We start from the raw sequence: 11,144 nt of genomic DNA, 5'->3' as shown, positions 1-11,144 counted from the left end.
ATGGAGGGCAAAATCAGGGTTTATTCAGAGTTTAGTCTGTGATTAGTCAGTGATAAATCTGATCATTCATCGACCAGTCTTTGATTGTTTTTTGTCCAGTCTAATCAGTTATCAGAAATGGAAAAAACACATTTTTTATTTTCAACACTTGTATCAAAAACAGGTTTGTTGCTGCTGAACTTTACTACTTCTTTTTTCATAAGGTCACCAGTAGAGGTCGTTAGTGTTTAAACAAACTGAAGAACAATGAGATCAGTGTTAAAAATGAAAAAATGACATAGAAACCTGTTCTCCTGCTAACGAACTCCTATACATTGTTTCCACGGATACATCAGAGGATTAACCTGTTAATGTTTTCACTGAGAGATGAAGAAGAGATCTGCCTCCAGGTTCGATCATTTGTGCAAGTCAGGGCAGATTGGACAGCAGTTGGATTTTCTGTTTCAGATGAACTCATGGGGTCAGAAGCTTAAACATCTCAAGAATGAAACAAACAGTTTTGAGTGATGCAAAACAACTCATGAACCGAGTGGAGATGGAGTTATGAGTGAAAACTGACACCAGCTCAAAACACACATTCATCCACCGCGCACGTGTGTGTGTTTTCTGAGTGGTGTCTAATCACACAGTAAAGAACTGGAGAACACATATGTAGATTAGATCATGTTTTATTTTGAAGACGTCCTTCTGGGCCATAAAGACGAGTGCAGTGCAACTCTGTGAATGAATAAAGAGGAAGAGTTTTTTAATTCTATTTCTTGTCTAATTTCATTTCTGTTTTCTCTTCATCCATTTTCTAACTTCTGCTTTGTAAGAACAGTTTATTTCCAACGACCTCCAACTTTTCCCTTTCCATGGACCTTTTTGCTGTTTAAAAAAAAACAAAACAGGAAGGTAGATGAGTGTTACACAACAGTGTGTCTAAAGATGTAAAGGAAAGAGATTATGAAACCTCAGACACATTGTGTAATCTGATTCACACTATGATATGACGAACTTCATGTGACTTACAACTTCTGGGCATGTGAAATCCTGTTCAGAAGCACCACAATCTGGGACCAGAAGAAAGCAGAGATTAAAATCCACAAAGAATGTAAAAGTATTTTAGTGTAAAAACAACATTACCGCCATAAAGGTTTTAAAAAGAAGGTTTACAGGATCTGAGTGTAAAAATAAATTCTTGAACAATTCAGAACTGTTTCTTTATCCATCCATCCATCCATCTCTCTCTCTCTCACACACACACAGATCAGTGACAGATCAGCACCTCGTACTTCTGCCTCTTCATCCGATCCATATAATCAAACTTCTCCGACTCCAACTGATAAATCCACTCCCACATCTCCTGAGCTCGCTGCCTGTTTCACCACACACACACACACACACACACACACAGAAATAAAGAGAAAAAATACTCTAAATGTTCACAGTCAGCTCCATGAGATTTCACTCGTGTGTATCGAGGATCATCGCAGTCTGATTTTTATCAGCTTCAGTGTAAAAACTCATCAGTGGGCAAAAAAGGATTGAACAAGGAAACGGAGCAGAAACAGCTGATTAAAATACGACATACTGCAGATATAAAGCTCTGATGTGGGATCAAACAATTTACTAAAGAAAAGTTTATCAGTGTTCATGTCTTTAATCTCAACATCTAGTGTTTACAGGCCCTCACAGAAAAGTGCATCTATCTATCTATCTATCTATCTATCTATCTATCATTATTATTGTTTCTCTCCCTCTGTGTGTAAAATCTCATGTTATTATAAAACAGTTCTAAATTGTTACTGAAACACAGATTAAATGGATCCTTCATCCACAGATTTGTGTGTAATACAGTGTAATAGTGTGTGTGTGTGTGTGTGTTTAGTTTACCGCAGTCCATCCTCTCTCAGATTGTCAATGCCGAGAGCTGATCGTCTTTCTGATAAAGTTTTCCGCTTGATTTCCCTCCCAGTCAAACGCTTCCCTCGTCTCTGCTCCGCCTGCGTGTGCATGCGCACACACACACACACACACACACACACACACACCACACAAATGATCGGTCGTTTCTCCCAGCTTGGCTCTTGCAAAACACACAAACACACTTTTTACCTTAGCGAGGAAGCCGCCAAAATTTGCTCCCATGTTGGACAAAACTTTCTTCTTCTTAGCCTCATCATCTGCTCTCTTCTTTGCCTCCTCATCCTCCTTCCTCTGACGCTCCTCCTGTGGGACACTTTCATGTTACACTCAGAGATGATGGTGGTGGTGATGATGGTGATGACGATGATGGTGGTGGTGATGATGGTGATGACGATGATGGTGGTGGTGATGAAAACGACGATGATGATGGTGGTGGTGATGATGGTAATGAAGGTGATGATGAAGACGATGATGATGGTGGTAATGATGGTGATGATGATGATGATGATGATGGTAATGAAGGTGATGATGAAGACGATGATGATGGTGGTAATGATGGTGATGATGATGATGGTAATGAAGGTGATGATGATGAAGATGATGATGAAGACGATGATGATGGTGGTGATGAAGATGATGATGATGTTGATGGTAAAAATGAAGACGATGATAGTGGTGATGATGGCGATGAAGACAATGATGATGGTTATAATGATGAAGATGATGGTGATGATGGCGATGATGACGATGACGACGATGATGATGAAGACAATGATGGTGGTGATGAAGACGATGATGATGGTGATGATGACGATGGTGATGGTGGTGAAGACGATGATGATGGTGATGATGACGATGATGATGAAGACAATGATGATGGTGATGGTAATAATGAAGACGATGATATTAGTGATGGTGATGATGGTGATGAAGATGAAGACGATGATAGGGATGATGGTGGTGAAGATGATGAAGACGATGATGATGAAGGTGATGAAGACGATGATGATGAAGACGAAGATGATGATGACAATTATGATGATGGTGATGATGACGATGATGGTGGATTTGAAGACAATGATGGTGGTGATCATGATGGTGATGATGGTAATGATGGTAATTTACACTGTACACATGTGTTGTGTGTACACTAGGTTAATGTGATGAGTTGTGATCTCACAGCGAGGCGAGTTTGTCGGTCTCGTTCTTTCTCGGCTCGCACGCGCTGCTGCTCGGCTCTCTCAGAGCGCCGTCTCTCCTGCAGACAAGGAGGAACACAGTGAGAGGATGAGGGAGGAATACAGAGAGGAGGAACAGAAAAAGGTGAGAGGTTTGGACTGTATGACATTCAATAAAGAACAATCAGCAAGAAGAGGAAGCAAAGCATTTAGTCTACATGAGGTTAAAGTGTGTGTGTGTGTGTGTGTGTGTGGTGATGAGACAAACAATTCGCTCCTTCAGTCCGATCAGCTCTTCCTCCTCCTTCTTCCTCTGCTCAAAGTGAGCCTCAATCAGAGTCTGTAACTCCAACAGGTCTTTCTCCATCCGCTTCCTGTGAATGTCCTGGGGGGGTTGGGGGAGAGAATTCCTACCATCAGTATGTATTATAATTTTACTGTCACACAAAATCCAGTTGAGATTTGGTCTCAGTTTATACATTTTATTATATGTGTGAAAGTTCTGAATTTCTGTCCCCACCCTCTAATTATTTCACATCAGTAATTTACAGCGAGTCGGGACATGGATCCCAAAATGGCTCATGAGTGGAACTGTAGTGTGATAATTAATGCGTAGAAAATGTTCCACCAAGCCAAACTCTCTGGTTGCTAGTTCAGATCTGTCTGGAACAGCGTGTGTTCTGCACATCTACTGCATGTTCTGCATGTGTGGTGCAGAAGAGGATGTGGTGGTACAGTGATTAAAGTGCAAGGTGCTAATTGGGAGGTTATGGGTTCAAGTCCCACAAGTGACACAGCTGGGGCCAGAAACAAACCCCTAATGCCTCACACCTGTGCTCTTGTTGCTCATGTATTTCTAAAGTTTATTGATATAAATACATTAAAGTACATATCCTGGATCAATTTAGTTTTTTTTTTAAATATGAAAGTATGTACCTTTACACACTCATCCAGAAGGGTAATTTTGCACAAGGCCATCTGTCTACAGCAGAAAAAAATAAAACGCATCTGGAAAAATCCCAAGGGAGTCTGGAGCCAGATTCATGACGTCACCTGCGGAAGCGCCAGCAGGCTGCGAGAGCTTTGCGCAGTCTCAGTGCACAGCCTATGTAGACCAAGCGCTCCCATTTCTCTCTCATTGTCCGGTCTTTTGGGAAACGATGAGTACTAATCCCATCAAGATTGGTGTTGCTACACCCTCCTACGATACATCTGTTAACCATTTTAATAATTACGTGATAATGTTAAAGAAATTTGCAGAAAACCACCAGGTCATTTTCTCATAAACAAACCGGTGCTGATGGAGGATTCAGAGGGAGGTGTCCCACACGCGACGTCATGAAAAATCAATGTTTCCTGGGAAATCCAAATGCCAAGTTTTTTCAGAGGCGGACCAATTCGCCTCAAAAGGCTTGATTTCAACTGAATTTTTCTGGTATTGCGCAAGGTAAAAAAATTGCACAAAATCCAAAATGTGACAGATATTTGACCAAAGTTTAATATAAACTAGGAGAATTACATTGATCTTGCTCCTGAATTTACCCAAGATGTGCCCTTTAAACTAAAGGAGTGGGTGTGCGGTTTTCTTTTTTAAATGTATTATGTTTATTTGTCTGGGCGGCACGGTGGTGTAGTGGTTAGCGCTGTCGCCTCACAGCAAGAAGGTCCGGGTTCGAGCCCCGTGGCCAGCGAGGGCCTTTCTGTGTGGAGTTTGCATGTTCTCCCCGTGTCTGCGTGGGTTTCCTCTGGGTGCTCCGGTTTCCCCCACAGTCCAAAGACATGCAGGTTAGGTTAACTGGTGACTCTAAATTAACCATAGGTGTGAATGTGAGTGTGAATGGTTGTCTGTGTCTATGTGTCAGCCCTGTGATGACCTGGCGACTTGTCCAGGGTGAACCCCGCCTTTCGCCCATAGTCAGCTGGGATAGGCTCCAGCTTGCCTGCGACCCTGTAGAAGGATAAAGCGGCTAGAGATGATATGTTTATTTGTTATTAAATCGCTCTGAACAGGCTTTAAATCTCATTTTACTAAAGCAGTTTGATGTGTAAATTATAAACATCAAAAGTCCCAACCTGCATCATAATGACCTTATTAATTCAGGTGGAGGAAAAACAAGTTGATGGACTGTTGTTCAATGTTTCTTTGATATTTCCATTTAACGGTCTGGTTTTAAACTGAACTAAAACCTCCACGATGTGTTGATTCTGTGTGTCTCATGCTGCAAAAAATTGACTTTGAGGAGAAAATTCCTTAATACTAGTGAAATTATCTTGCTGCATGGACAGATAATTTTACTTGACGACATCTTGGAATAAGTTGGTTACAATCTAGAACTAGTTTTAATAATCTCAGAGTTGGTTTCATGTTTTCTTCAGAGAGGAAGTGTTTATAAAGAAGTGAAATAAAGTCTAAGTTCAGCCATGAAATAATAATCCATGAATACAGGAACAGAGAGCAGAGCGATGTTTACTGACATCAGAAATTTTATTCTAAAAGTAGAAAATGCATTTTCCTGTGATTTATTTGCTCATGAAACAGCACTGAGCTTTTAGAACAAAATTTCTGAGTGCTGTTTCTGTTATGGGTGCTGGAGGTGTGGTGAAGTTTGGATCCAGAAGCAGAACACATACACAGACAGTAATCCAATAAATAAGGTGGGTTTAATCCAGAGAAAGGGCGTGGCAAAAAGGGAAACAAACTAGACGATGAAACAATAGCAAAAATAGTCCAGGTAAAAAAAGGAGGCAAAAACTTGACAAAAAACAAGGCAGGCAAGGACAAGAAAAACGCTAGTGCAAAAAATCATAAACAAGAAAACCGCTAGTGCAAAAAAACATGAAAAGTATACGAGGCACAGAAACGGCTAGAGTAAACAAACGAGACATTCTGGCAAAGTCTGTTTCTGAGAACGGCGTTTATAAAGGCAGCGGTGAAAACCAGGAAGTGAATTCAGGTGAGCGCTTGCTGAACGGGGAAGCAGGCAGGATAGAATTCCTGTCCTGGATCCGGATCGGCATTGACACAGGAGATACGCAAGCTCTGGAGTGGATGTCCGAGGCGGAGTATGACAGTACCCCCCTTCAATGAGCGCCTCCAGGTGCTTTAGGAAGAGCGTCGGGGTGTTGCCAGTGGAAGTGAGAGATGAGGGTTGGGTCCAAGATGAACCTGGCAGGAACCCAACTTCTCTCCTGGGAACAGTAACCTTCCCAGTCCACCAGGTACTGAAGTCCTCTGCCTCGCCACCGCACCTTCAGCAGCATTTTGACAGTGTAGGCCTGGAGACCAGAGGTTTTAGCTGTGATACGTGGAATGTGGGGTGAATGCATCGCATGGTGAGTGGTAGTGCCAGTCTGATGGAACATGGATTGATTACCTTACTGATGAGGAAGGGTCCCACATATCTGGGAGTCAGCTTGCAGGAGATGGTTTTGAGGGGCAGATGGCATGTGGAGAGCATGACTCGTTGCCCCACCCGGTAGTTGAGCGCCTTAGAGCGGTGTTTGTCGGCCTGCCTCTTGGATGCTAGGGTGGAACGTAGGAGTCTTCTCCGGGCCAACGCCCATGTCCTCCTGCAGCGGCATATGAATGTCTGGGCTGAGGGTACAGTGACCTCCTCCTCTTGGTTGGGGAAGAGTGGTGGTTGGTAACCTAGGGAGCACTGGAAGGGCGAGAGACCTGTGGCAGATGAAGGCAGAGTGTTGTGAGCGTATTCAACCCAAGTAGGTACTTACTCCAAGAACCGGCATCCTTGGACGCCATGCACCTGAGTGCCACCTCCAAATCTTGATTCGCCTGTTTCGCCTGGCCGTTGGTTTGGGGATGGAGACCTGAGGAGAAACTACAGGAGGCCCCAGTGAGTTTGCAGAAGGCCTTCCAGAACTGCACAGTGAACTGAGGACCCCGGTCGGAGACGATGTCAGTGGGGAGTCCGTGTATGCAGAAAATGTGGAGGATGAGTAATTCGGCGGTTTCTTTAGCTGTGGGAAGTTTGGGCAGAGGGATGAAGTGGACTGACTTGGAGAAACGGTCAATAACTGTGAGAATGCATGTGTTGCCACCTGAGTTGGGGAGTCCTGTGATGAAGTCCAGGGTGATGTGTTACCAGGGTCGATGAGGAGTCGGGAGGGGTCTTAGCAAGCCGGCAGGGGATCGATTGGCTGTCTTGTTCTGGGCACATGTGTCGCAAGCTGCCACAAACTCCTGGACATCTTCCTTGATCAATGGCCACCAGAAGTGCTGTTGGATGAGTGCCAGGGTCCGAGCAGCTCCCGGGTGACAAGCTAACTTGGAGCCATGACCCCACTGCAGCACCTGGGTTCACACAGAATGGGGAACAAACAGATGGTTTTGTGGTATGTTGCTTGAGTTACCTTCTCCGGGGTCCTGCTCCAGGGCCTTCTGTACTAATGTCTCTACCTCGAGTAGGGCGGCCCCCACCAGACAGCGTGGAGGGAGGATGGTTTCGGGCATTCTAGACTCCTCCTGGCAGGAAGAGAATATCCTGGGCAGGGCGTCGGGTTTGCTGTTCTTGGAGCCTGGGCGGTAGGAGAGTGTGAAATGGAACCGGGAGAAGAAGAGAGACCATCGGGCTTGCCGTGAATTGAGATGTTTGGCAGACTTGAGGTATTCTACATTTTTGTGGTTGGTCCAGACAATGAAGGGGAGATCCGACCCCTCAAACCAGTGCCTCCACTCCTACAAGGCTAGCTTGACGGCCAACAGCTCTCTGTCACCGATGTCATAGTTTTGTTCGGCAGGGGACAGCTGGTGAGAGAAGAAGGAGCAGGGGTGGACCTTGTCATCACTGGCCCTCTGGGAGAGAATGGCTCCGACCCCTGACTCAGAAGCGTCGACCTCCACAATGAACTGTTTGGCAGGATCGGGTATGGTGAGAATGGGTGCTGTGGTGAATTTGCATTTAAGCATGGAGAAGGCTCTCTCTGCTTCCTCCCCCCACTTGAACAGACTCTTGATTGAGGTCAATGCCATGAGAGGTCCAGCCACCATGCTGAAGTCGCGGATGAAGTGCCTGTAGAAATTGACGAACCCCAGGAAACGCTGGAGATCTCATTGCGAGGATGGGGTGGGCCAGTCAGCAACTGCCTCAAGCTTGAGGGGGTCCATCTGGATCCTCGCTGGGGAGATGATGAACCCCAGAAACGAGACAGAGAGCTCTGGTGAAATTCATTTTTTTCCACCTTGATAAACAGTTTATTTTCTAGCAGGCGCTGGAGGACCTGCCAGACGAGACCCCGATGTTCCTCCAGGGAGTAGGAGAAGATCAGGATGTCATCCAGGTACACAAAAATGAACATGTTGAGGAAGTCCCTCAAGACGTCGTTAACGAGTGCCTGGAAGACTGCAGGCACGTTGGTCAGGTCGAAAGGGACCACGAGGTACTCATAGTGACCAGTGGTGGTGTTAAAGACCGTCTTCCGCTCGTCCCCCTCCCTGATCCTGACAAGATGGTAGGCATTGCGTAGACCCAGCTTGGTAAATACCTTGGCTCCCTGGAGTAGTTCAAAGGCCGTGGTCATGAGCGGTAGTGGGTAGCGGTTCTTGACCGCGATGGTGTTGAGACCTCGATAGTCAATGCAGGGGTGGAGTGACTTGTCCTTCTTTTCCACGAAGAAGAATCCTGCCCCTGCTGGGGAGGAGGAAGGGAGGATGATCCCAGCTGCCAAAGATTCAGAGATGTATTTCTCCATGGCTTGCCTTTTGATGGGAGAGACAGAGTAGAGTCACCCTTTGGGTGGCGCCGTCCAGGGCAGGAGGTCGATTCCACAGTCATAGGGTCTATGAGGAGGGAGGGACACTGCTTGGGTCTTGCTGAAAATGAGTTTTAAGTCCAGGTATTCCGGAGGCATGTGAGAGAGGTCGGGAAACTTGCTGGCTGAAGGCTGCGTTGGTTTGGTGGGAGGCAGAGCGGAGTTCAGGCAGGAAGCTAGGCAGGACTGGCTCCAGCCTAGGATGGTGTTGTCAGCCCAGTTTAGGTGAGGGTTGTGCTGCGTTAACCAGGTGTAGAAATTCAGATGGGTGGGTGGAGCACAGAAGGACAGCAGGCCAGAACTGAGTTAAAAAAAAAAATCTTTATTGTCACTTTTCAGTGATTTTTACACTCTCCCAGCCACACATGCATGCATGCACACACACAGGTCGTCTGGTTGGGGAGAGAGCTCTCTTCCTCTGCTCTCTCTCTCCTTATATAGGGCGCGGTCACTGGGGAAGACACAAACACACGTTAATTGACATCAGATGTAGTGATTCTGCCACTTACCTTCCCTGACTCCACCCTCCGGTCACAGACTGACGCTTGACCATGCCCCCGCTGCCACACCAGGGTAATCCTAAGACTATGGGTATGTTGGGGTCGTTCATGACGTGAAGTTGGATGGTTTCTGAGTGGTTACTGGAAATCCTCAGGGTGAGCAGGCGGTAAGGTGGGAGATGGTGGTCAAGCTGGTGCCATTGAGTGTCAGGACAGTGAGAGGAAGGTCGAGAGCGAGTAACAGGATTCCCAGACGCTTGGCGGTGGTGGAGCAGATCAGGTTCCTGTCCGCCCCTGAGTCGACGAGGGCCTGGAGGTGGTGATGCTGGTTGTCATGGATGATGATGACAGGGAGTAATGGTCGATCAGCGGGGAGCTTGTTCCGAGTGTTGCCCACCAGGGCCCCTCGATTCACTGGTGGGCTCGTCCTTTTAGCGGGCAGGCTCGGCAGATGTGTCATAGCTGACCGCAGTAGAAGCAGGCCCCTGTGTTCCGCCGGCACTGTCGTTCCTCTGCTGACACCCGAACCCGGTCTACCTGCATGGGTTTGACGGACGAGGCGGGAGGTGGAGAGGAGGTGAAGCTGGGGCAGGTCTTTTCTCTCCTCCGTTGCTGGATCCAGGCGTCAATACGGTTGGCGAGGTCCATGAGGCTGGAGAGGTCTGACGGCAGTTCCCGCGATACCAATTCATCCTTAATGGCGTTGGACAAGCCGTGCAGGAACGCGTCAACCTGGGCGCTCTCGTTCCAACCGCACGATGCCACCAACATCCAGAACTCGATGGCATAGTCCGAGGTAGACCAGGACCCCTGCTGCAGCTCCATGAGTTCTCTAGCCGCCTCCCGGCCAGACAGAGAGCAGTCAAAAGTTCGCCTCATCTCCTCTGAGAAATCTTTGAAATTGGAGCAAAAGGGTGCATTGGCATCCCAGACCGCTGTTGCCCACTCCCTGGCCTTGCCAGTAATTAACATGATGGTATATGCTACCCGGGAACGTTCTGTGGGGAAGGCCAGAGGTTGCAGCTTTAGGATTAATGAGCATTGAGACAAAAATGATCTGTAAGTACCTGGTTCTCCATTGTAGGGCTGAGGTGCTGGGAGTCTCGGCTCACGGAGAGAAGCGGTGGCAGGAGCTGAAGTAGGAGACAGCTGGGCAGGGGTAGGCACGGCTTGATAGTGCTGCATCTGCAAGGTGAGGAGGTTGAGTGAGTTGGACAGGGTGGCGAGGTTCTGAGTAATTTGTTGTAGGTCTTGTTGGTGGGTCCCAAGGAGAGTCCCTTGTTGCTGGATGGCTGTTCTCAGATGGGTGAATTCCGCTGGATCCATGCTGGCCAGAATGTACTGTTATGGGTGCTGGAGATGTGGTGAAGTTTGGATCCAGAAGCAAAACACATACACAGACAGTAATCCAATAAATAAGGTGGGTTTAATCCAGAGAAAGGGCGTGGCAAAAAGGTAAACAAACTAGACGATGAAACAATAGCAAAAATAGTCCAGGTAAAAAAGGAGGCAAAAACTTGACAAAAAACGAGGCAGGCAAGGACAAGAAAAACGCTAGTGCAAAAAACCATAAACAAGAAAAACGCTAGAGAGAAAAACCATGAAAAGCACATGAGGCACAGAAATGGCTAGAGTAAACAAACGAGACATTCTGGCAAAGTCTGTTTCTGAGAACAGCGTTTATAAAGGCAGCAGTGAAAACCAGGAAGTGAATTCAGGTGAGCGCTCGCGGGGAAGCAGGCAGGATGGAATTCCCGTCCTGGATCCGGATCGGCATTGACACGGGAGA

The 11,144-nt window shown here is 46.7% G+C and overlaps 1 protein-coding gene across 4 annotated transcripts; it reads right to left on the bottom strand.

Moving 5' to 3' along the window:
• Positions 1-652: 652 nt before the first annotated feature.
• tnnt1 (troponin T type 1 (skeletal, slow)) lies at positions 653-10,877 on the bottom strand. 4 transcript variants are annotated; one of them, XM_060902369.1, is made up of 8 exons: positions 10,423-10,877; positions 3,355-3,471; positions 3,089-3,166; positions 2,098-2,211; positions 1,876-1,985; positions 1,268-1,358; positions 1,012-1,052; positions 653-867 (listed from the first exon to the last, which is right to left on the bottom strand). In XM_060902369.1, the coding sequence occupies exons 1-8, from the start codon at positions 10,432-10,434 to the stop codon at positions 822-824; spliced, it is 609 nt and encodes a 202-aa protein (XP_060758352.1). In that variant the 5' UTR covers positions 10,435-10,877; the 3' UTR covers positions 653-821. The 4 variants fall into 4 exon arrangements, with proteins under 4 accessions (XP_060758352.1, XP_060758353.1, XP_060758351.1 ...); XM_060902370.1 differs by having other exon boundaries at positions 9,365-10,872; XM_060902368.1 differs by lacking the exon at positions 10,423-10,877 and adding an exon at positions 6,461-6,729.
• Positions 10,878-11,144: the final 267 nt, after the last annotated feature.

The sequence above is a fragment of the Neoarius graeffei genome, chromosome 20, assembly GCF_027579695.1.
Source record: "Neoarius graeffei isolate fNeoGra1 chromosome 20, fNeoGra1.pri, whole genome shotgun sequence".
NCBI lineage: Eukaryota > Metazoa > Chordata > Actinopteri > Siluriformes > Ariidae > Neoarius > Neoarius graeffei.
Note: the sequence above shows the minus strand (reverse complement) of the source record. Positions and strands in the feature narration are given on the sequence as shown.

What these genes read in the sequence shown, in the direction of transcription:
- tnnt1 (XM_060902367.1), bottom strand. Translation starts at nt 3,002, where the DNA reads ATGATCACCACCATCATTGTCTTCAAATCCACCATCATCGTCATCATC. An exon ending in TTGGCGGCTTCCTCGCTAAG is followed by an intron (nt 1,986 to 2,097) that starts GTAAAAAGTGTG and finishes ATGCACACGCAG; the next exon opens with GCGGAGCAGAGACGAGGGAA.